General features: G+C 42.9%; 1 protein-coding gene across 19 annotated transcripts in view; it reads right to left on the bottom strand.

Moving 5' to 3' along the window:
• Positions 1-26,223, bottom strand: part of KCNMA1 (potassium calcium-activated channel subfamily M alpha 1) — a 769,792-nt gene that overhangs the window by 58,350 nt on the left and 685,219 nt on the right. For all 19 annotated transcript variants that reach the window (XM_063709971.1, XM_055353797.2, XM_031015124.3 and 16 more), the window contains 3 exons: positions 25,857-25,980; positions 21,242-21,466; positions 16,859-17,051 (listed from right to left, as the gene is read on the bottom strand). In XM_063709971.1, coding sequence (XP_063566041.1) covers positions 16,859-17,051; positions 21,242-21,466; positions 25,857-25,980 — 542 coding nt within the window. The remainder of the gene's footprint in view (positions 1-16,858; positions 17,052-21,241; positions 21,467-25,856; positions 25,981-26,223) is intronic.

Below are 26,223 nucleotides of genomic sequence, written 5' to 3'. Positions count from 1 at the left end.
TGAAAAGAGGTGCAGTAATATTCTCCCTGTCATCTTTTTGCATTTAGGAAAAGGAAAACGCAACTTGGAACTCTTTAATTTCAGGAGAAATATTCAAAATGCATTGGGAAGTCACTATCCACATTAAGACCCGGGATCACCATTGTATACTGGCAAATAGAATCTGCATCCCTGTTTACAAAAGGGAGTTGGAGATGGGAGGACGGGAAAATTGCAAACTTCATCTTTATTGCTCTTACTTATGTTATTTGAATTAATCTCCTTGAAACAGAAGAAAGGAGATATAAAAGTTTTCTTTCTGAAATGCTACAGGACTTAAATAAGCACCAGAATTATTTATTCAGAAAAATACACACACACACACACGAACACGCGCGCGTGCGCGCGCACACACACACACACACACACACACACACACACACATTTAGACCTAAAGAGAGAAGAAATATATTCCAGGGAAGAGACTTCCTGCCTCCATGCTTCCTAATAGAATCTTCCCCAAATTGGAACTCAGACCCCGCCCCCAACACTGGCCAATGCTTGGTGTGTTGTCAGGGAGTAGAATGGTATCTTATTCTTTAAATGGAACTTTTGGAACATAAAACACATTCCAATAAGTGTGAGCAGAAAATTATGAATTCATTAAACTACTTTGGTATCTTGTGCTATATATAATATTTATATTCCGACTACTGTAAAATATGCTTTAATATCTTTAGGCAACTATAAGGACTTAAATATTTATAAAATGGCTAAAGATAAAGTATGGCCCTCTTATTCCTACATACAGATGATGTAAGGCATGCAATCAAAGACAATAACACTCTCTGCCCATTTGTCATCTTAAAGGAGCCGATCAACGCGCCATCCCTCGTGTGCCATCTACATAAGAGTTGTTGCCGACACAGGCAACTCCAGAGGAGTTTGCGCCTTAAAAACTACCTAGAGTGCTATACTTCATAGAAAACAGGGCTTTCTGAAAATGGAGACAAAACAATAAATTTGCAGGCAAAACAGCTCCAAGAGGGGCTTCAAAGTACTGCTGTATTTATCTCTGGGACATGTGGGAACAGGAAGCATTTTGATTTAATATTTCATAAGATAGAGACAATTGCTTCCTTGCATGGTATATACTTAATGCTCACAGAAATGAGTTTTTTTTTTAAAAAAGTTTCAATATCTTAAATGCAAATAAATAAATAAATAAGGAGACACACCTGCATAATAGGAAGGGCTTCCTTTGGAAATATGGAATAGACCCGTATAATCCCAATAAAGAGAAAGCCACCACGAATTTATAATCACCTAGGGGCCTATTAAAAGTAGTTTTATAGATTAAGTGTGAAACCTCAACCCTGATGTTATTATTATTTATGTTCCTTGCTTGCCTTTAGGCCCATGGCCTGATTGATTTTCAAAATTCTTCCATTTCCTATGCTGATTAGGTATTCAAAGAATTGTTTGTGCCCACCTGCCTTGACCTCTCAAATGGACACCCCCTGGTTTATTTTCCCAGCTCCCACTAGCTCCCTGCTGGGAACCATGTGGAAGTTTGTGAATTTGTCATGTATCTTGCATTTTCACAATGTCCGTTATATGCTTTCCAAATCTCCTAGCAATCATGCCTAGGAGAATGATTTATTCTATAAATAAATTTCCAAGATAAATTTCTATGGAAATGTAAGCTTTAGTAAATCAGCTGCCTGACACAAGGATCAGAGATGGTTTCCTTGAGTAAGTAAGGGGCTAGGCCGGTGTTTCTCAACTTGGGCTGCACGTTGGAATCACCAATGCATGCCTGCATCAGTGTCTAATTTAATTGCTCTGGAGTATGGCCTGAGCATTTCAAGAATGTTAAAAGTTCCCCAGGTGAGTGCAATGTGCAGCTAAGGTTGAAAAACAGTGGGCTAGTTCAGAAATAAATCCACCCATTTATGGTCAACTAATCTTTGACAAGGATGTCAAGAACACACAATAGGTAAAGGACAGTCTATTCAATGAATAATGTTCAGAAAACAATATTTACATGCAAAAGAATAAATCTGAACACTTCTCTTACAGCATATACAAAAATCAAATGGATTAAAGACTTGAATATAAAATCTGAAACTGTAAAACTCCTAGGAGAAAAAATAGGGGAAAAGCTCTTTGACATTGGTCTGGGCAATGATTTCTTGGATATGACACCAAAAGCACAGGCAACAAAAGCAAAAATTAAAAAGTGGGACTACATCAAACTAAAAATCTGCACAGCAAGGAAAACAATCAACAAAGTGAGAAGCCAATCTACTGAACAGGAGAAAATATTTTAAAACCACCTAGCCAATAAAGGGTTAATATCCCATCTATATAAAGAATTCATATACTCAATAGCAAGAAAATAAATAACCTGATTAAGAAATGGGCAAAGGAACCTAATAGACATCTTTATAAAGAAGATATACAAATGGCCAACAAGTAGATATGAAAAGGTGCTCAATATCACTAATCATCAGAAAAATGCAAATCACAATAAGATATCACCTCATACCTGTTAAGATTGCTATTATTGAAAAGACAAGTGATAACAAATGTTGGTGAGGGTGGAGAGAAAAGTGAACCCTTGTACACTGCTGGTAGGAATGTAAATTGGTACAGCCCTATAGAAGACAGTATGAAGTTTCTATAAAATATTAAAAATAGAACCACCACATAATTTAGCAATCCCACTTCTGGGTATATATCCGACAGAAATGAAATCAGTATCTCAAAGAGATATCTGTACCTCCATGTTTATTGGAGCACTATTCACAATAGACAAGATATAGAAACCACTGGTGTCCATTGACAGATGAGTAGATAAAGAAAATATGGTCCGTGTTGTGTATGTACCTGCACATATATATAATGGAATATTATTCAGCCATAAAAAAGAAAGAAATTCTGTCATTCAACAACATAGATGAACTGGAGAACATCATGCTAAGTGAAATAAGCCAGTTATAGAAGGACAAATACTGTATGATCTCACTTATACATGGAATCTAAAAAGTTGAACTCACAGAAGCAGAAAGTAGAACAGTGGTGGCCAGGGACTGTGGTGAGGGTCAGGGGGAATGGGGAGATGTTGGTCAAAGGATACAAACTTGCCATTATAGGATGAATAAATTCTGGGGCTGTAATGTAAAGTATGGTGACTATAGTTGATAGTGCTGTGTAGTACACTTGAAGTTTGCAAAAAGAATAGATCTTAAGTGTCCTCATGACACACACCCGGGCACACACACACACAACAGTAACTATGGGAGATGATGGATGTGTTTATTAACTTGATTTTGGTAATCATTTCACAGTGTATATGTATATCAAATCATCATGTTGTAAACCTTGAATATATACAACTTTTACTTGTCAGTTGTATTTCAATAAACCTGGAGGGGAAGAAAATCATTAGGGTAGACAAAACCCTCAAATTTGTATATAAATATTTATGTGTCTATGAGGAGGTAGGAGGAGGGTCACAGAGAAGATTCATTATTAGCTATTTAAAGGGGTACAAGACCCCTTTCCCAGTTGAGAACTAATATGCTATAGGTTTTCTGGCTGAGACCCAAAATTACTGTTTTAAGAAAAAAAAAAAAAAAGAGGCAAAGGAGGGAGGCCAAGTGCCATCTGTTGACTAGGTGGAGTAGCATGGGTCCTGCTCTGGAAGGGTGTCACTTCACCAACATCAGGGCTCCTACCACAACCAAACCCCAGAGGTTGGAAGTGTATGAGGTTTTCTGTCAGCGAGCTGTCCCAATCTCTGCTTCAGAGAGCAGCTGCGTTGCATGGCGCCATTCTAGCCTGTCTATGGAGGGGAAGTGCCCCATGCTCACTGTTCATCTGCCCTAGTTCTTCCTCAACTCCTCTGTAGGCTTTTGTTAGTCTACCTTACCTGGTCTGCTCACCTTCCAAAGGTGTGTTGGTTTCTATCATCATCTATTTTCTATGCATATTTACAGACAAACAGATCAACAGTAATTCTGGCTGCTAGGTACAAGTGGATAATCCTAACTTATGATTTGTTAATCTGGGAGTAGGAGGGGATGAAATAAAATAGTAAAATTGTAATAATAATAACAAAAATAGCTAACATTGCTTGATTTCTCCCATCCTAGGTAGGAAGCGCTTTAACAGCCATTCACTCAGGGTTGCCATGTATGGTTGTGAAGGCTGGGCACTACACAGTAGCTAATCTAAGTGGGTACCACTCATATCAATAGGCATTGTATATTTGCATATTTATGACAATATTTTTTCCTAGCAGATGACAGAAAAGTGTATTGTTCAAACATATTAGTAGATTATCACCATTTTTTTCAGCAGATGAAAATAAGGTGTCTTGAGAAAAGAGTGACTTTTTCTGGCTTACTTAAAGGTACTGTTTGGACAATAGAAAGTCCTGTATCTCATTGAATTCTCATAGTCATTTGATAAGCCAGGTGCATTTAGTATTCTTAGTGAGAAAATTGAGATAAAAAGAGGTTAAGTAATTTTCCCAGGCCTAGTAAGTGGCAGATCTGGGCTTCAAACCCAAGCTGTCATTCCAGACCCATGTGTGCCATGACTGAACTTCACTGCAAAGTGCTATTTCTACAGGCTTTGATGTTTAATAACCTTTCTGCAGCCATTATGTCTTTGTATTCATCACTGATCCCTCGGTGTTTTGGGGTGGGGTCATTTTTAATATATAGATATATAGATAAGGAAATGAAATCTGGAATCTTTATTATGTCAAATTGCTCATGATGGACAGAACCAGGATTTAAAAGCTGTTCCTTAACCCTCCATGACTGCATCATTACTCTGACAGCCATGTTTGTGATTCACTATCATGAACTAGAGCAACAAAACCCATCTTCCAAGTTCCTCCTGCTCCAGTCTACCGCTGAGAGGAATGTTCATTTCTACATGGCCGGGGAAGCTCTCAGGAAGCATTCACAGCTCCCTGGAGCAGAAAGCAGAGATATTTTCTGCCCTTTGTTGAACTTTGGAGGTCTCAGTCCTACAGCCTTGGGCCCTGGGTTGGTACTGTGTAATAGTACATTCAGTGAGGCCAGTCAAAGGTTGAGGGCCAGGAGCTATTAGTAAAGGTTAAGGGAATAGTACAGTTTATATTAGAGACAACCTGGCCATCTGATAAAGGCTCCTCCACACAAGTGCAATATCTTTGATCTCTGTAACCCTTGTCCAGTGCCCAGTTGTCAAATGAAGGGAGACTAAATCCTGGAGGGAAAGTGTAGGTTTTTAATACAGGTATTTGGCTGCTTTATCTCATTTGAGGGCACGTTAAGAGAGAACAGGCTGCAAACAACAGATAGCAGGATTACATCATTTATTCATGTATTCATCCCCTCCACAAACCTCTACTAAGTGTCTACTAGGTGTGAGGTACTGTGCTAAGCATTTAGAAAGATTTCTGGCAGTTGGCGAGCATGAAGAGGTCAGCAAAACAATAGAACAGGCTCTTCTTTGGAGGATCTACTCAGGTTAGCAGTGCACCCACCTACAAGCATTTCCTTTGACATAGTGAGCCCTTTAAGTACCTTGGTTATACCACTAGTACACAAACAGCCAGGTGACCCTCTGTGAAAAACACTCGGCCTTTCCTGTTTCTGTGCCTTCTATTACTCAGCTTCAGCCCTTTCCACATGCCTGTTGGCACCTTTATTTATATTAATCACACTTATTTTCAAATTCTGGTCCCTTTACTCTGGGATCTTTCCTGACTACCACAGCCCAAAGCCGCCTCTGCCTTCTCATAACACATTGTGTGGCAGCATGCATGGGACACTGAAAACATCTGGTAGAACATCTCTCCTGGAGATCTGTAACAGGATGCTCAAGGACTATCCTGCTTTTCTAGAATTCAGAAAATAATTTTCCTCCAGACCATTCCATGAAGTATAATTGAAGCATTTAAGGACTAGCCATATCCTTAAATGTTCAATAAATCCAGAACTAAAGTCATTTATAAATCAGTTGGCTTCTTTGCAGTGCCACTTTTTTTTCTTTCTTTCTTTGTTTCTTTTTTTTTTCTTTTTTTTTGCTTGTTTGTTTTTGGTTTTGTTTTTGAGATGGGGTCTCACTCTGTCGCCCAGGCTAGAGGGCAATGGCGCAATCTCGGCTCACTGCAACCTCCACCTCCTGGGTTCATGTGATTCTCCTGCCTCAGCTTCTGGAGTAGCTGGGTCTACAGATGTGAGCCACCACACAAGGCTTATTTTTGTACTTTAATAGAGATGGGGTTTCCCCATGTTAGCCAGGCTGGTCTCAAACTCCCAACTTCAGGTGATCCACCTGCTTCGGCCTCCCAATGTGCTGGGATTACAGGCATGAGCCACTGCATCTGGCCTCAGGGCCATTTATTTCTTTATTTTTTTCTTGAGATGGAATTTCGCTCTTGTTGCTTTTAAGAAAAGAAGTAAAGTTTTTAAGACTGCACATGAGCTATTGCCTATAGAGAATAGGTGAAGACAAAAATGCACTGAATAGCTGGCTAGATTTATCTGCCAGCTTGAGGCATGTGTGCTATCTTCACAGCAGGTGTATCGAATGAAATGGCTCACACTCTGCACAAGGAATACACTGGAAGGTTCCAAGCCCTGTATCGTTAAGTATGTGTGTCAAAGTCGTTCCATACAACTTATTTTATGTTTCTGTCCCTTTTGCCTGTAGACCCCATTACTTCTATGACAGCATAGACTATGGAGAGAACAGGGGCACTAACCTCATGCATAGGATGCAAACCAAACTGACACTCAGGATAGGGTAGTTGACCTATCCTTATCCAGGATTTCATGAGGTGTCTTAGAGGGTCCATGGGATTACAAGACTTCCTTTACTTTTCTCTGATTCTACAGCTGTGGTTTCCCCACTATAAGACAATTTCTCTGGACCATTTTCTGAGCCTAGGCTTTGGGCGCTACAGTGGTCTCTTCATTCTCATCTGCTGTCACGGAAACTTCCGCTTGAGCATGCAAGGAGTAAATAAAACCTGAAAATGTTATTTAAGTGTCTTCACAAAGAAAGTAACAGCTAGGTCTCAAATATTCCACTCTCTTCCTTACAGCTCCAAAGTCTAATCTATATTCACAAGAAAAACAGAAAAGAAAGATTCCAACAGTCATACCGTTCACAGAGACAGGCTAAGCACAGTGCTTCACAGTGCCCCCAGATTTACTCATTTGTCCAGTGGTAGTAGCAAGAAAGACTGAAGCCAACAGAATCCTAGTATGTCTCATTGTTGGAACAGCTAGGGTCAAGGGGCTCAAAAAATGGGGATTCACAGAGACAAGAACCGTTGAAAACAAACTTCAGCCCCTTAGGTGCAAGGACCAGTTTAGAAGTGAGGCTGGCACACCTTGAGCACTTTCATCCCCTTGAATGTTTGTCCTCGGGGTGCCCCCGTGACCCTTGAAAGTACATGTATAGCTTCAGGCCCATTCTCATCAGGATAACACTTGCCTTTTAAGAGACAGGCTGATACGCTGAGAAAAGCATAGACTTTGAAATCAGATGTTTGGAGATCAACTCCATGTGCCCTTGACTAGCTATAAGGCTATGGGAAAGGTGCCTAATTCCCCTGAATCTCTGTTTTCTCATCTGTAAAATGAAGGTGGTAACTCTCCCTCAGCAGGTTGTCAGGGAGATTAAATAAGATATTACATAGGAATATGCCTGGTGTATGGCTCACCTGAAAAAAAAATTAAATTTTTTTAAAAGAGGCATTAACCGAGCACACAAATTTTGAGGAGTAAACTGGCACGTGAGAGCCAGATGCTAAAACCATAAGTTCAGTCCAACCCCAAGACCACCACAAATCTGCTTTCTGTCTCTGAAGCTAAGATTTCCCTTCACGACAGTTGTCACAAGCCGGGCACAGCCTGAGTGGGGACATGAATCTGCTCTGCATCCATTTGGAAGGAAAAGATGATTCTGTCTGTTTTTACTTTTTCTTCTGCACATCCACTCTCCAAGAAAGTCTTTCATGCATGGAGGGCATAAAACCCAACATGAGTTCAAAAAGTAGTCCAAGTTTCTCAGTCTCTTATTATAGCTGCTGCTGTTGTTTTTCCTTGTTTCTCTTGCTAGGAATACATTACTAGAATAGTAAATGGCAGGGTTAAAGAGGATCTCTCATGTGATGAAATATGCTATATAGGAAAAATTCTCCTAAGTTGAAGTCATTTAGAAAACAGCTGCAATTGCTGCTTTGCTGAAATACATCTGCACCTGAGATTCTTGTGATGAGATTCATCTTGGGATGTCCACGGAAGAAATGTAACAGGGCAGGCCCCTTTCTGTACTTGAGACCTGCTCAGAGCCCTAAGCCAGATTTTCTTTATTGTTTAGTAAGCTCTTTTAATGAAATGTACTACTCTTATTATAGAGGACTCAAAATAAGATCTAAATCACAAACCAATAAAAGAAAATTATTGGGGTAGGTATCTAAAGTTACTACCTAGAGGCTACTCCAGTGTGGTATTTATAAATCTCTAAACAGTTAAGTATAATTGTCTTTCTGGTTTTTGGGACGGAAGCCAACAGCAGTTTCAGTTACAACGGAAGAAAAATATTTTAGCGCTGAGCTTTGTTCGTTCGTTTAGTGGGTATAAAGAGAAATGGCTTCTCCCCTACCACCATTTCAGAATTGAGAGAGAATATTGTGGTAACGAAATGTTATATGGGAGCAGCTGAAAAAATGCTTCTCTGACTTCAAGGAGGGGAAATGTGTGTGAGGATACATGTATAGGTGCGTCTGCAAGAAACAGTGAGCAGCCTGGGGGTCAGGAAAGCCAGGCTTGTAGAAGTGGGAGAAGGCAGAGCCCTGGGAAAAAGGCAGGTGTGGAAGGGTGGCGTGGAAGTTGAAGATGGGGTGGTCTGTCCAATTAATGGAAAAGCCAGATCTGCAGCTGCTCACCCCAATGCCGTCTGCTCCCCATCTTTAAACACAAAGACAGTGCCGTTCAGGAAGGACATGAATGCGTCCACTAAAAGACTCATGACCCCAATCCTGACAAACACCATAGCTCTCCCTCTGGAGTTACAATGCAAATCATATAAAACACAGATCCCTATGTAATAAAAATCAAGAACATGCTGGATATCCTTAGTTATAAAGGACCACAGAACTCATCTCTCTACCAATCTCCCTCCCATCACAAAGAGCGTGTCAGTAACTCTCCTTTAGCAAAGAGACAGTCAGGGATAGGAGGCTCGCTGCATTTGCAGGCAGTCCATGCTGTTTTGGAAATATCTTCCTTATGTTGGGCTAAAATCCTGTTCTCCTTAATTATTAACCATTGGCCCTGGTTTTTGTCCAATGGAGCAGAAGATTAAATGGCCCTTTAAGCCTGCTGGCTTTGTTCTCTTAACCACTTGGCAAGTGACATGTTGTCCAGGCACTGCCCCATTCTGGCCGTCCTCTTTACAACATTTTTCTGTTTGTTTGTCAAATTTCTCCTTCAAATCTTCACAGCTCTTGACACATTCCCTCCTATCCCAACAAAGATGAAACCATCACTGCTCAAAAGAAATGATGCTTTTATCACCAAGGTTTATCTAGCCTGTCTTTACTGATCATTTGAAAATTAACATGCAGAGGTCCTCAATGCATTCTATCCTGTGGATTTGATCCCAGAGTTCCACTTTAGGAAGGCCCTTTTCGTTCTGCTTTTTGTCATCCAGTAATTTAGAGATCCTAATCCACACTGTCTCACACAAAGATAAAAGAGAAATCACATTTTCTTCTTTGGAACAGTAAAAGACATCTCAGACTTTAGGATAGGGAAGGTGTACCCTACGCCCCCAATTAATGCTATCTCTCCAAGGACTGCTGCCATACTTCCAAAGAAAAATGTCATTCCCTACTTGAGGCTCTTAACCTTTGTTGAAATGTGGAGAAAGGAGGGTGTCTGCTTATATGTGGATGTTCATTTAGTGTAACTATAGCTTCAGGTCAAGGAGGGCGGGAGGAAAGCTGTGTGTGTGTGTGTGTGTGTGTGTGTGTGTGTGTGTGTGTGTGTGTGTGTGTGTGTGTGTGTGTTTGTGTGTGTGTGTGTGTCTATAAAGCACAAAATATGGAAAAAAGGCAGTGGACATATGTCTTGGGTTTGAGATCTTGGCTCCTCCCTCCCCTGGGACATTCGGGACAGGCTCAGCTTTTGGTTCTCCGGCTTCTACCAAAGTTTTCCTCTACCCTCTCTTTCTAAGATGGTCCTTATACTTCTGTCCTGCAATTCTCTTGCCTCTCTCCCTCTCTCTGAGGCTCTCCTTTGCTCCTAGAGCATGAGCAACGGGCCAGATTGCTAGAAGCAAACTTTTCCTGGATTAAGGACTTCATTTCCACCCTTCAGCTTTTCATGCCCATCTGGATTTTCCACTAAGTCCCCATGGAAATAAACCATGACTAAAACCCAATCCTCCCAACACTGCTTTCTCCTGCAGCCTGTCCCTCCACTCTGCCATCCTCTGACCCCCAGAAGGAAACACACATCCATGCAGACTGTTTTGCATGTACAGTGACTCCTTCTAGAACCTCCCATTCTTTTTCCAGTCCAAGGTTTCAGGCTTCCATCTGGATAGCCACAGTTCCTAACCAGAGTCCTTGCATCTTCTTCCTTTCCACTCCAAACAATGCTTCACAGGGCTGCCAGATCCATCTCCCTAAAGCTCAGGTCCAATCCCATCACTCTCTTGCTTTGAAACCTTCTGTAGCTCCCCAGTGCCTAGTGAATTATTTACAGCTTCCTAACTCATAAACACATAAAAAATTATTTACAGCTTCCTAACTCAAGAAAGAAAAGAAATTCCTCAATGCCCAACCCACATTTCAACTTCATCTCTCCCTGCTGCCTTATATGTACCCTGTATTGGGGCCAAATTGTACTTGTCCCTGTTCCTCTAACACATCCCCAGGGGTCTTTGCCGTCACTTCCATTTGCTCCGTCTCAAGCCAGCTCACTTTGCCTCCACCTGTTATCTTTTTCAAGCATGGAATTAATTACCCTTTTCCTATAAATCTTTGATGACTCCCCCAAATCCAAACCCTTAGCAAGACAAGTCTACACTCTAGGACTGCACCATCCAACATGGTAGCCACTGGCTATGGATCACTTTAAATTTTTACATTTGTTAAAATTAAATTAAAAGGAAAAATTTAATTCCTAAATTTCAAGTGCTCCATAGCCACATGCATTCAAGTCATCCACAGATGCCACCTCTTCTTTTTTTTTTTTTTTTTTTTTTTTTTGAGACGGAGTCTTGCTCTGTTGCCCAGGCTGGAGTGCAGTGGCATGATTTCGGCTCACTGCAAGCTCCACCTCCCGGGTTCAAATGATTCTCCTGCCTTAGCCTCCCAAGTAGCTGGGACTACAGGGGCGTGCCACCAGGCCTGGCTAATTTTTTGTATTTTTAGTAGAGACGGGGTTTCACCGTGTTAGCCAGGATGGTCTCAATCTCCTGACCTTGTGATCCACCTGCCTTGGCCTCCCAGAGTGCTGGGATTACAGGCGTAAGCCACCATGCCTGGCCGATGCCACCTCTTCTTGAAAGCCTTCTCAATTCCTCAGAATACATAAACCAAGGATCCCTTTGTGTTCCTCTATTTCTAGCCTCGTCCTTGTTTCCTTGGACTGTCATTGTTTATGGGGATACCTCCTCCACTCACCTGAGTCCTGCAAGCATAGTGAGTGGCTGAATCCAAGCAACCTTTGGTCACCTTTGTGTTCTGGGCCTTTAGAGTGCCTGATGTATGGAGAACAGCCATTTATTCCTTTTTCTTTTCCTTAGGAGTTACCTTTCGTGGAAGGGTAAGCAGGAAGCAACTACAAGATCATCATTTCAAAACAATATGAAAGCAGAATGGGAAATGCCATGGCACGCTCCCTCTTTTCAGGTGTGAACTGAAGCAGCTCAGAGAGCAGACCCTGCCTCCCTCTGCTCACCCTTTCTTCCAAGATCAGACTCAGTTCTCATCTTTTTGAACCACAGGGAAACAGTCTGGCAAGAGCCACTGTTGTACCAGCTGATTTAAATTGAAATGTTTTCCCCAGATAAATGCGTGCTAAATAATACACCAGCTCTCCAGCCAAAGGGAAGTGACAGGCACTCTGTAAATAAAGGCACTTAGTTGCTGGTAAAGAGCCGTAAAGTGGTTCTGAGCTGATGTTTGCTGACCAGCAAGAAGCAGCTTCATCTGCTTTATATAATTGTCACTGCAGTTTTGCCTGCTGTATATTAAAACTGCATCTCATAGACCTGACTGTCACATCGGATATACCATCTGGCTTGGGATATGCCACCTTTTCTGTAATTGTTTATGACAACAAGCCATCACATCTTGGGTCTTTTCAGAAAGTGTCTGGTCCAGAATCCCTAGGCTGGGTCAGTTCTGACACACCATGTGGGCTAGAAAAGTGACATCAAAAGGGAATGTGAAAAGAGAACAGAAGAGAAAAGAGAGGCTTTGTTAGTCTAGGAGCCCTAATAACATGCAGTGGCAGCTGTCCAATGAAGGCTCTACTTTCTCAATGTGAATGCACATTTTTCATGCTAAATTTTATCATCTTAGGAAAGCTTTCCATAGGGTTGCATGCATATTCTGGCCCAAGAGCATGACATTTGTCCTGAGTCCACATTTCTACCCAGTGAGGTTCTAGAGACATGGAGACAGTTCTTCAGACAATGCAGAGCATGAGGTTCCATAAAGGACCATAGAATACATAAGAGTGAAAGCAAGGTGTCAGTGGCCAGAAATCTGTGTAGTTATCACTCAGAGGAAGTTAGATTTGTTTTCCAAAATGATAAGAGTAACATGAAATCCCCAGCACTTTGGGAGGCCAAGGTGAGTGGATCACCTGAGGTCAGGAGTTTGAGACCAGCCTGGCCAACATAGTGAAACTCTGTCTCTACTAAAAATACAAAAATTAGCTGGGTGTGGCAGCACGCACCTGTAATCCCAGCTACTTGGGAGGCTGAGGCAGGAGAATCCCTTGAACCCAGTAGGTGGAGGTTGCAGTGAGCTGATATCACACCATTGCATTCCAGCCTGGGCAACAGAGAGAGACTCTACCTCAAAAAAAGAAAAGGAAAGAAAAGAAAAGAGAAAGAAAGAAAGAAAAAAAGATAAAGAAAGAAAGAGAAAGAAAAGAAAGAAAGAAAAAGAAAGAAAGAGAAAAAGAAAGGAGGGAGGGAGAGAGGGAGGGAAGAAGGGAGAGACAGACAGAGGGAAGGGAAGGGAAGGAAGGAAGGAAGGAAGCAAGGGAGGGAGGGAGGGAGGGAAAGAAAAGAAAAAAAAAAGGAGAGTAACATGAAATCCTTTTTGTTCCCCACAATCCCTATTCCCTTGGAGCTTGATCATGCCAAACGCCCAGATGAAGGATGACAAAAGTATCTCAGGCCAGTGGGCACTCCAGTTACTCAAAAGGGTCTCAGATATAGAAAAGCAGGTAAACTCAGCTCACAGTCAGCTCACAGGCTGGGAGGAGCCCAAGGAATGGGGTGCTGGGTCTGCAGCCAGAGGTGAGCTCTGGGGAAGGAGCGATTTCTCTGTGTGGATGGCTCCCACTGGACCACTGCCTTTATAAGGTTAGAGTATCACCAGAGAACAGTATTCAAAAACAAGAGAGGAGCAGACAGACAAGAAAACAACGGGACATAAAGTCTTGGTGGGCCTAGAGCTTTGACACTCTCTCTTAGAGAGCAGAACAGACTGCTGGCTAGTGAGAGACAGATGCTCCTCTCCACTGCTGACCAGGGGTCTACGAGAATCACTGCTGAGCATAGAAACACATCCTCTGCCTTCTTCTGTCATTTGTGCGGTCTTAGTCCATTTGGGCCGCGGTAACAAACACCATAATCTGGGTGGCTGATAGACAACAGATATTTATTTCCCACAGTTCTGGAGAACGGAAAGTTCAAGGTCAAGGCGCTGGCATGTTCAGTCTCTGGTGAGGACTTTCTCACAGTGCCCTCACATGACAGAAGGGACGAGGGGTCTTTCTCAGGCTTCTTTTACTTTATTTATTTGTTTGTTGGTTTATTTTATTTTGTTTTAGACAGAGTCTTGCTCTGTCACCCAGGCTGGAATGCAGTGGTGCCATCTTGGCTCACTGTAACCTCCACCTCCCGGGTTCAAGCGATTCTCCTGCCTCAGCCTCCCAAGTAGCTGGGATTATAGGCACCCGCCACCACGCCTGGCTAACTTTTTTGTATTTTTAGTAGAGATTGGGTTTCGCCATGTTGGCTAAGTGGTCTCAAACTCCTGACCTCAGGTGATCCACCCACCTTAGCCTCCCAAGGCGTGAGCCACCATGCCTCGCCTCAGGCTTCTTTTATAAGGACACCAGTCCCATTCATGAGGGCTCCACCCTCATGACCTAAACACCTCTCAAAGTCCCCACCACCTAATACCATCGCCTTGAGGGTTAGGATTTCAATGTATGTATTTGGCAGGGAGTAGGTGGAGGGTACAAAAACATTCAGACCATAACTGTGTGCATGTGTGTATACAAAAGAAAGAGTGCCCTTTTTTTCTTTGGAGGAAAAATAAGCTCCCTTTCTCTTTCCTCCATATCTCCTGTCAAAACCTATTTTTCTTGCATATCCTGTGCTATAAAAGAATAAAGAAGGCTTGTGGGCACCGGGGAGTGGAAGAATTGTTACCAGTTTGGCCTTTATATAGGATCTAAGAGGCTGGGATGAGGTTTAAGAGAACTGGAAGGAACAACTATATCAGATGTGTATGTAACTAAATTATACACTGAGATTCTAATCTGTGGCCCTGGAAAATCATGATCGAGTTTGGAGGAAACAGGCATGTTGGGGAAAGGGAGTGTTTTCCTGCCTCCTGCTGGCTTCTGTCTGTACTTAAAGGGAGAATCATTGCTTTCACTGTGTTCCTTTCCCCTTGATGGTTCACTCCTCCCCAGGAGAGGAGGAGCATCTACCAAGGGTTGGTCACATCCTGTTCATGTGAAGGTTTACTGTGCTTTAAAGGGGCACATTTGAGTTGCCTGGGGATCTTGTTGGAATGCAGATTCTGACCCAGCAGGTCTGGGATGGCCCATGAGATTCTGTAACTCTAACAGGCTCCTCCAACAGACTCCCATACTGGGGCAGGGCAGAGAGGACACATATTGAAAGTCAAGGGCTTAAAGGCAGGAACCAAATGCCAGCTTGCCTCTTTCAACTCCTAGAAGGTCAGCTTACTGTCTTCTCACATCCTTTCTCGCCTGTGCTACCCGGGCAGGCCGCACAGGAGGCGGGCTCTACCTCTTCAGGATGCAGCTGGGAGTAAGCTCAGAGCCTCTCCTAGGCCTTCACATGTTGCGCTGTCCTGCGGGCACAGCTGAGCAGGTGGATACCAAGATTTAGATTTGGGTGTGGCAGGGAGGATGGTGGCGTGGAGAGGTCAAAATTAGGCTTCAGGCTGTATCAGGGTGATGTCAGAAGGACAGAAGCCATTTCACATGCACCACCAAAGGGGAAGGTTCTCTTAAGCTTGACCAGAAGCTGCTGTGAATCTCAAGATCCTCAGAGAAGCCCCAGCCCCTCTCTCAGTCCATAGCAGTGAAGACACTGGCTCCCAGAAAGCTCATCTGATAGAAGATTTGAACCTGGGTCTGCCAGGGTCTGGCTGCAGTTGCCTCCAAAGAATCAAAGCCTATCTTTCTCCTCCACTTTCCAAATTTCACCCCAGTGCCCATCTCCCACCAGCTGACTCTAGCCCAGAGCCATGCAGGGAAGAGGATTCCAGGAACTATTGTTCCTGGCTTTTCTGCAATGCTAAGCAAATGTTAGAAGGCAGTGGTGGTGATGTCAAGTTGACAAAAAATAATGTAGCTCACAGATCCAGGATGCATGATTCAGCTGAGCTTCTAGAAAGCCTGGCATGATGGGGAGGAGGTCAGACACTTGCCAAGCTATCAATAAGGTGATGCTTCATATCCCAGTAGCCATAGCTCTCATGGGCTGTGCTCCTACACCCTTCCATCCTGGACTGATGGGATTCTGGTCCCCATCAGGCAGCCAGTGCCACCCTCTGGTAGCTCATCTGTAACAACGATCCTCCAATTCATGGCTAGCCTACACGGAGGTGTCACTCAATGGAAAATGCTTTGCATCCTATCCTGCCAGATCCTGATTACAGAGGTCATTTGTTATGAAGGTTTTGCTGTGTTGCCTTTCTGAGACCCCTAGACGTCTTTACTTGTAACCACCTGCCCAGGGTCCCAAAGCAAATGACAGGAAAGACTAGGGGCAGAGTAGGCAGGCAGACGTGTGTCACTTAAGGCTGCTTTGCCTCCTATAGGAAAATGTGTGGTCTGACAAGTGTCACCATTTGCTAAATGACTTTTAGTGTCCATGGAGTTGCCACTCTCCAGAGATTACCATCCCTTGGTCAGCAGAGTCCTAGAGGCGGCTCTAACAATAGCAAAGCTTCATTCCCATCCCAGCTCAATGGCAAAAACATATACTGGAAGGAAACAGTCAGAATTGTGCAGCCAGCTTCTTTTCAGTGCTCTGACATTTAGCTGATGACACTGGTCATGAAGCCACTCCTTGGGAAAGCTGAGGGGGTGGCTATTTAAAGGCTTGTTTATCCTCTGGAAAGGCAACCTAGTCTGTGTGTGGGTGACCAGGTCTCAAGCCTGCATTCTGGAATGGAAAGAAGAGGCAGCAGATGCCCCTTTGAAAGCCATCATGGTGACCGCAGGTTTCACTGCCAGGCAGGCTGATGTGAGCCTCTTTGAATTACTGAGTGAAGGATATCCCTCTTGCCAGCCCCTGTCCCCTGCAGGCACAGCAAAGAAGTATTACAGGCTGTCCTTACCTTGGGAATTAGCCTGCAAGACCCCGATGCTGTCATCAAACTGCATAGATTTGATGTTGAGTGACGCCAAGATGCATTCCTTGTCCTGCAGCGAAGTATCATCAATATTATTCTGATTGGCTGACAGGATAACGCACATGTCACAGAGGTTGATGTTGACAGCCCTTAAATCAGCCCGACTTAATGGCGTACCCTTTGGCATAGAGGAAAGAAAGAAAAAAAAAAACAGGGGGTGGGGGAGAGACAGAGAGAGAGAGAGAGGAGCAAAAGTGAGAGGAGAGGGAAAGAGGAAAAAAATAAAAACAAATTAAAGATTGAGTCGGAGCTTTGGGAAATTATTTAACAAGTATCTTTTTTATGCCTTGACATTAAGCTGGCCTAACTACATTCAAGGGAATAGGAGCTGTGTGCTAATCTAAAGGGTAGTCGGTGCTGATGGCAGCATTTTAAGCTTGTTCTCAATACTCAATCAAGCTATTACTAACAAACGCGGGAGAGGAATAATGCCAGGGTTCTACATCTTCTTCCTGCCTGGAAATTGTCTTGATTTAAGTAACTGTCCTGTGGCAACCTCTGGCTTTCAAAATGTAACAAGGGGGTGGGTTTCAAATGCCTGTTTATTTAATAGCGGGTCACTTCTGTCTCAGGCAAAAGACAGCAGTTCCAATGCAGCCAAGGAGAAATGGCCAGTGAGCACAGAGTGATGAGGTGGGCCTGGATGTGCGGCTCAATTTGGAGGCTATGGATGGAGTGGAATTAATGTGTGCAATGCAAAAGAGATATGGAAAGGAGTTAAGCTTCAGGTCATATAATTTTATTGCATATTTTCAGCAAGAAAAAAATACACAGGGAAATGACCTAATTGTCCAACAACATAGGAATGGAGAAATATACTTTTGGACATGCACACAGTGAAAATGTATGCAGGAGGTAAAGAGGCAGAGCTGGCTCTCCAAGCAGGCATCGGTTTAGAAGCCTAAGATAGAGAGGGAAGTGAAAAAAAAAAGTTGTAGAGCAGTTAAAAAAAGTATAGTTTCATTTATGTAAAAAAAAAACCCACAAAATAAAATTACATATATATAAATGTATGTAAATTTGGAAGGAAAGCACAGGAAAAATAGCCATTACACTAATACTAGTAATTCCCTCTGGGAAGGGAAATAGGATTCGTGGGGGTGAGGGGAAAGTTTGCTTTTCACTTTATATACTTCTATATTGTTTGAATATTTTATAACAAGAACATATTTGTATATTACAGGTACATTTAAAGAATAAATAAGCCAGTAAACAGATTTTTTAACATAAAAAAATAACAACAAAAGACAGTTGAAAAATCCCAGATCTGGGAAGTAACAACAGAGTCCGGGAATGCAAGCATAGGGAAAATAGAAGGGTTAGGTTAGGACAGGGCTATGGCCTCCACATGCTCTGTGTCTTCAGGTGGAGCCACAGCAAAATCATCAGGCCACCCCATGCCATAGCTCCCCAGTGGCCACGCAGCATCATTTTGGGGCTCCTGTCTGGCCACCAGCTTCATTGGTCCTCTAGCTTGAATCTAGCTTCCTCTTTGCCTGTGTGTGACCTGAGTTACCTTCAACTCACTGATTGTGTAGACCAAGGGTTTGCCAACTGTCACGTATCTGTGAATGTCCTCTCCTAATCTGCCTTTCTGGAGAACTGGCTTTGAGAAGAAGAGACTTGGCTGCAGAGATGGAGCCTATCTACCCTCTTTTATGAGTCACTGGTAGTCATGATTCTATTCTCAGGCCTTAAAATATTGTGCAACTATGGAGGAAGGGGCGTTTAGCACTGTGCTTGCTGCTGAGACACAACTAGTTCCAAGCTCTGGAGCAGCGTCTTTTTGAGAGAAGGAGAATGCCCTCTTCTCCTGTGATCTCTTGGTACAAAACAAGTCCAACCAACTTCCTGAATCATTTTGCCAGTGCATAAGCTTCAATTGCCTGCATCCATATTCTTTTAATTTTCACCTTGTAGGGAAGCCAGCCGTAATTGTGATATAACATGATCCCTGTGCAGTACACACGTGATTTCAAACTACAAGAAATACAAATGACATACATAGAAATCGCTTATGTTTCTCTGGGCTGGCCCTATAGGCAGGGTACTGTTTAACCAATAAACTCTGTGAAGACATAGGTGAAGGCCCATTTTGTGAAAATCTATTGTGCTTGAGTATGTTAAATTTTGGAGGGTTTGAAATGACCTGCAAAGATGACAGCTCATTCATATACATGAAGACAGATGAGTGAACGTGTACAAGGGCACACAGAGCCGGGTGCGGTGGCTGATGCCTGTAATCCCAGCACTTTGGGAGGCCGAGGTGGGTGGATCACCTGAGGTCAGGAGTTTGCGACCATCCTGGCCAACATGGTGAAACCCTGTCTCTACTGAAAATACAAAAAAAAAAATAGCCAGGCATGGTGGTGCATGCCTGTAAACCCAGCTACTCAGGAGACTGAGGCAGGAGAATCACTTGAACCCAGGAGGTGAAGGTTGCAGTGAGCTGAGATCATGCCATTGCACTCCAGCCTGGGCAGCAAGAGTGAAACTTGGACTCAAAACAAACAAACAAACAAAAACAAACAAACAAAAAAGGTCACACAGGAGGAAACATACACAAACACACAAAACACACACACAAATACCAGATATCACACATATATCCATCTCTCTACACACACATACACACACAGACTCATGTATCCTGGTAAAATAATAAACCCTTTACAAAGACACTTTCAGAGGTCAGGGGACTATGTGGAGGAGCACATGACAGAAAGAAAACCATGGAATCATATAATCAAATCGACCATATTTCTGGAATGAGCAAAGTATATATATGCTTATGCTCTCCTCTGTGTATGACTGTTTGTCTATAGGTGACTATTTTCAATTGCCTGTGCTCACTAAGGCAGTGGGTTTTTGGCCCAGCATCCAAAAGATAACTGTCTGATCTTTTTCTCACTCCTTTAAATATTTATTGAGTCCCTATTGTGCCAGGCATTATGTAAAGACACATGGTGGCATCTAATGAGTAACATGTACTGCTTGTGGATAGATTCTTATGTGTTCTTTAATGAATTATATTACTTGGCTCTTTTTCCCCCCATTTCTGAGGTTTTGGAAGCTGATAACAGAAATAATACATTTTAGCTTTGTAAGTGGGGAAAAACCCAGACTTCTTAACATGTAGAGAAATCCATGTTCCTCAGTTTTTGTTTTTGTTTTTGTTTTTCTTTGAGGCAGGGTCTTGTTCTGTTGCCCAGGCTGGAGTGCAGTGGTGCTTTCATAGCCCACTGCAGCCTCCACCTCTCAGGCTCAAGTGATCCTCCCAACTCAGCCTCTCAAGTAGCTGGAACTACAAGCACACGCCACCACATCAGGCTAATTTTTTTTAACTTTTTGTAGAGAAGAGGTCTCACCATGTTGCCCAGGCTGCTCATGAACTCCTGAGCTTAAGCGGTCCTCCCGCCTCAGCATCCCAAAATGCAGGGATTACAGGGATTAGCCACTGCACCTGGCCCCTCTTTCTCAGTTTCAGGGATGTGAACTTATAAGAAAAATATTTGGAGGATAAGTGAGATTTGCATGAATTTGTGATGTGGAGAATTACATCAAATGTTGAAATGCATAATTCTCTACAATGTTTTGAGAGTTTGTGGACTATGCATTCATTATGATTAGGAAGTAGTTAATTACATGACTCCTAAATCCCATATCCTCACACTAAATTGTGGAGTCCCAGACTGTTTTTTCAGACTGAAGTCCTAATGTTTTGCAGTCAAGAATATCATGCACACATGCACACACGGACACACACACACAAACACAACCATGAACATGTTGCTGGACTTCTAAATGAACAGGGGTTAGGGGCTGAGCTGCAGAAGGAGTTGGCCTTCTGTACAGCAGAAATAAAGAACTCTGTTATTTGCATTTATTTAGTTAAAAACAGAAGGTGGCACAGATCAAGGTTTCTTCAAGCATTAAAAATGCCGTAAGTATAATGCTATAAATAGTTCTGTAAGCAAATCCTTACTATAAACAACATAATATAACAATGCTCTAGGTTTTGTATAGGCAGGAGCGAGAGTGTTTAGACGCTGATATGGTTAATACACTTGATACAAGCTAAACTTCATCCCTGATGAGGGACTGAACTTGGCTGCAAATTCCTTTTAATAAGGTCTCCCAGGGTTTGGATTTTCCTTGACAGAGCATAGGGGAAGTGCTGAGTCCTCAGGCCCATACCCAGATGAAGAAGCACAGGCATGATCAAAGCTACAACTATTATATCCATCCGGGATTTTCTTTTGTGAATGAAAAGAAGAAAAGACATCAATAATGTGACCTTGGACTTACAGGCAATATGGACACTTTGGGGAAGTTATGAAGCGTCTCCCATTCCCGCTTGAGGTACTCAATAGAGCCCACAAACACAATGTGCTTGAGCTCATGGTAATGAAAGTTGCTGGCACGGAGCGGCATCACCAGGTTCCGGAGGCCGATCAGGGCTGAGCTGACATCGCCAAAGATGCAGACCACGACATGGCCACTCAGGACGGTCATGGCAGCTTCACTTCGAGTCTACAACAGGGAGAAGTGGGTAAGAGTCAGAGAGAAGACTGCATAGGGCTGTTGTAAGGAGTGAAAAAAATCATCTGTGCAAAGAATCAAGCAAATATTTGCTGAGAGCTTACTATGTGCTATTATTTTTATTTCATCAACATTATACACGTGCCATATGGAGCTATAATTTGAGCATGTGTATATGTATTATATTTTTGTAATAAATCTGTCCAAATGTATATCCGTACACATTGCTACCTTCTTTGACAAAAGATTTAAGAAAGATATGCCATAAATATGTGTGAGCAGACCTTCATAATAATTTTCAGGAGGTAAAATAAAAAGGAAAAGGAATATTAATGCTATTTGGAAAGAGAAGTCTTAGTTTCCATGAAATTGTTGATTAAATGAGCTGCCTTTTCTGGCTTGGTTGCTGAGATGATGATAAAATGGTCAGATGCCTGCACTGGGCTCAGTGGGAGAAATTTGACTTTAGAATTCTAGACTTATCAGTGAGATGTCCGTGCATCAGCAGGTGGAACACGCTACCTAAAGCCAGGAGTGGAAAACTATGACCCATAGGCCAAATCTGGCCCACTACATTCTTTTGTATGTTCAGTGAGCTAAAAATTGTTTTTGTGCTTCAAAATTGTTGAAAAAAAATCAAAAGAAGACAATGTCATAATCTGTGAAAATTACATAAAGTTCAAATTCCCATAAAGTTGTATTGGAATGCAGCCATGCTCATACGTTTAGGTATTGCCTATGGCTGCTTTTATGCTACAACAGCAGAGCTAATCAGTAGCAACAGAGATCTTATACCCTGAAAAACCTAAATTTTTCATTATATGACTTATTACAGAAAAAGTTTGCTGACCCCTGTCCTATGCTGCCTTGGACTTTCCAGGGACATTTCTGGAGGGGCCTGTTTTGCTTAAATCATTCAGAGAAAAGATCTCCCCAAATAATCATTACAAGGGGCTAGAGAGAGATTAGTAAGAGCAACAGGCCAGTGTCTTCCTCCAACTCCAAACCTCTAGCTACAAAGGAGACAAATGAAAGAACACAGTCACTCTATTAGAGGAGAACCCCAACTTCCCAGGAAATACAAATGTTTAGTCACTGCTGGCCCTTTGATTCACTGAGCTAGTGAAGCCAGGAGGCCAGCTGTGGACCTTTCTCTGCCTCTCCTTCTGGTTCAATGCCTCCCATTCCTGTCCACCCACTGCATGCCTGGATGGCCCCATGTGGCTTACAATGCTTTGGGGGAGGCATATTAATGTCCACTGTACATATCAAACTCTGCTTGATTTAATCTCCAGAATTGACCACTGCATTGATTGTATAAATGCCAATGTTGCAATTCACAACAATGTCAGGGTTATTACAGTAACCCCCAAGGAGAGGAGGAAACTAGCTTTCACTCTCTGATCATTAGAATAAAGCAGGGGCTGTCACCATTATTGGTTTCCCTCTGCAATAGTCCAGGGAAACCGGAGACATAAGCTATAAGAAATGCCTTAGAAACTGTGACCAAGGAAGACCCACTGGGGAGCTCACATCACATATCCCCACTTGCTGCAGAAGACCTGGAGTTAGTTATCTGGGCCGCACGGAAGTGCAAGTGCCTGGGTGCCACCAGGAGACAGCCAACCAGTCTATAAAGCACTGTTATGTGATGGGGCTCCTAATTATTTTTAATTGGCCAGGTCACCTGGGAGGCTAGCTCCCTTCAACAAGCCAGAGGAACATAAACTGGGCCCAGGGTGGAAGTGAATTCTAGAATAGGGAGGTGGGGAAGGCACAGTTAGTCAAGTGGCCGAGGCACAGATGCTGACCCCAGGAACTTCGATCTGGGATCAAAACACCCATCCTCAGACTGGCCACAGCTACATCACCCAGAGAACCTTATGAATATCCTAATTCTAGAGCCTCAGCCCTGGTGTGTCTGATTTTGCCGGGTTTAAAGCACACTAGAGAGAGAAACTGATCATTTCTCTATGTATCTGGAATTCCCATGCATCCTTCCAGGCCCAACCCAAGCACAACCTATGTGTATATGATGGGACTTGCCTGGTCACTTAAACACACCCTAGTCCTTCTCCCCTACATTTCAATAGCATTTTGCACCTCTTACCACTTAGCTTTAAATACACTGTTTCATGGGTTACATTTTATATCTTCTCTCTAATTAATCCAGGAAATTACAATTGGGACTATCTCTTATATCTTCAAATCCCCAAAGTAGTTAGTTTCCCGTGCCCAGTGGGAACACAACCTCAAAGCATCCTCATGTAGCTGGCCCTACCTGTCATTCTTATCTCTAGCTGTGTTACTTTAGAGAGGGCTTCTTGGATCATACTTTCCAGACAGCACCTCCCAGTCTCTTTCTAGCCTACAATGCTGCTTTACTTTTTTCAAAGCATCCTATAAATATCTGAAATGTTATTAAGTACTCATTTGTCTACCTAGAGATAACTCCTCTTCCCCCAGCCCCACCCTGCTAGAACACAAGCTCTGTGAGAGCAGTCGTTGTCAGGGATTGCATCTCCAGTAACTAGAATGGTGTGTGGCACATAGTAGGCCTCCTGGAGATGTTTTGTTAAATGATGTTATTTTTCATAGGATAGAAGTAGTAACTCACCTCCTTAAACTTTTTTATGCTGGCAGGAGATGTTGATTGAATATCAGTTGGCATGCATACTACACCAATATCCAGGCAAGTCATTAAAACCCTAGGTCCCAGATACGGCATCCAGCCTGTGATCTGCCACAATTGGTAACATCAGGCTAAATTTAGGCCACCAGGGCAAAAGTGCCATGAATACATCAGAATGTACATATATGGCTGGGTGCAGTGACTCACGCCTGTAATCCCAGCACTTTGGGAGGCCAAGGTTGGCGGATCACGAGCTCAAGAAATCGAGACCATCCTGGCCAATATGGTGAAACCCTGTCTCTACTAAAAATACAAAAAAATAACTGGGTATGGTGGCGCGAACCTATAGTCCCAGCTACTCAGGAGGCTGAGGCAGGAGAATCGCTTGAATCTGGGAGGCAGATGTTGCTGTGAGCTGATAGGGCTCTGCACTCCAGCCTGGCGACAGAGCGAGACTCTGTCTCAAAAAAACAAAACAAAACAAAAAGAATGTACATACGTGAAGCAGCTTTGCGAGTAGAACCATTTGCACTCCTGGTCAGTTGGACAATGGCTGTTTGCTAAGAATTCTGACTTTCTGTGCTCTTGCCTGCAACTTTCCCACCTCTGAGACAGCCTCCAGCTTGATACTGTATTGGCTGTTAATGCTCATTTATAATTAAGTTGAGAACACACATACACATAGATAAAGCATAGGGGAAAGTCCAGTGTGTTAGCATACAAAGCCATTCCGAGGACCCAGAACAGTCCTTGTTTAGGAAGGGTGGTCCTGACATCAGAAATGACAGGATTTTCCTGGCTGACAAAAAGGAACAGACCCATACCAATCTGGGGATTAGAGGCCCAAGGGAGAAAGAACACTTCCATCTGACTTTCCTGATTATTAATCCATTTTTCATGGATTAGCAAGACAATAAACTGTAGGAAAGCCAGTGTAGGCATTAAGACCCAAAGCTGTTAATAGAACAAGGGCAGAGAGTAGAATGGATTGTTACCTATGCTGACATTCCTGGGAGAGACTGAGTGAGCCCACTGCTGCTATGAAGATGTTCACAAGCCTTCCACGAAATAGGGCTCTGAGCCCCAGCCTCCCCAAGGGGACTGTAGTTCATTATTATCATCATTATGTCATGCATCATCATGCATTTGCCTGTCTACAACATGCGCTAAGAAAGCTCACAGATGCACAAGGCTATTATCTATAAGAATACAAAACATTGCTATAAACCAATAACAATACAGGCAGCATTCAGCTTTCCTCACAGCATTTAATAATAGTAAGAATAAGAGGTAACTTTACTGAGCCATCTGTTGGATTTTAATCTTCACTACAGCCCTATGAGTTAGGGTCATTCTCATCTCATCTTTTTACAGATAAGAAAACTGAAGTGCAAAAAGTCAAAGGAATTACCCAAGCCATGCAGCTAATAATTGGTACAGGCAGGCTCTGACACCAGTGCCATGGCCACAGGAATTATGTTCATACCACCTCCCACCATGCCTTTCCCACAGCAAGTGCTCATCTACTCTTATGAGGAGCCAATATATTCAGAGATTGAAAAATCTGAATATTGCTTATGTTCTGATCAGAGGTCTAGCTGCTTCAATCTATGCTCAGAATTTCACTCATCAAAAATAATTAGGACCAGGGACAGTATTATCCCACTGTCCCACTAGGGAAACCCCATTCCTAGCAAATGTGGTTTGGGGCAGAAGCGGGCAACATCAGATGCACAGTCCCTCACTCACCAGGATGACTTTCTCTATCTCCTTGGGCGCACACCAGTGAAACATCCCAGTAGAGTCGTACTTCTTCACATTGGAGTCCATGTTGTCAATCTGATCATTGCCAGGAATTAACAAGGGGTCATGCCTGGGAAGAAAAGGACAGGAAAACCTAAGTGGAAAATGTGATAAATTATAAATGGAAAGTGCCCCCTGAATTACATCTCAGAGGATGTGAAAGATGCAGAGGAAGTGGTTGTCACTGAAGGCCATTCTTCTGCTTACAGAATCCATCCTTTGAGAGACAACTGCCCCAAACCACCACCCCGCTTCTGGAAGTGCAGCTGACCTTTGTCAGGGAGCATTTCTGCCTTTCCCCCGCTCCTCTTTT

The sequence above is a fragment of the Gorilla gorilla genome, chromosome 8 (assembly GCF_029281585.2).
Source record: "Gorilla gorilla gorilla isolate KB3781 chromosome 8, NHGRI_mGorGor1-v2.1_pri, whole genome shotgun sequence".
In the NCBI taxonomy this organism is placed as follows: domain Eukaryota; kingdom Metazoa; phylum Chordata; class Mammalia; order Primates; family Hominidae; genus Gorilla; species Gorilla gorilla.
The sequence above is the reverse complement of the archived record's forward strand: the minus strand, read 5'-3'. Positions and strand labels throughout refer to the sequence as shown.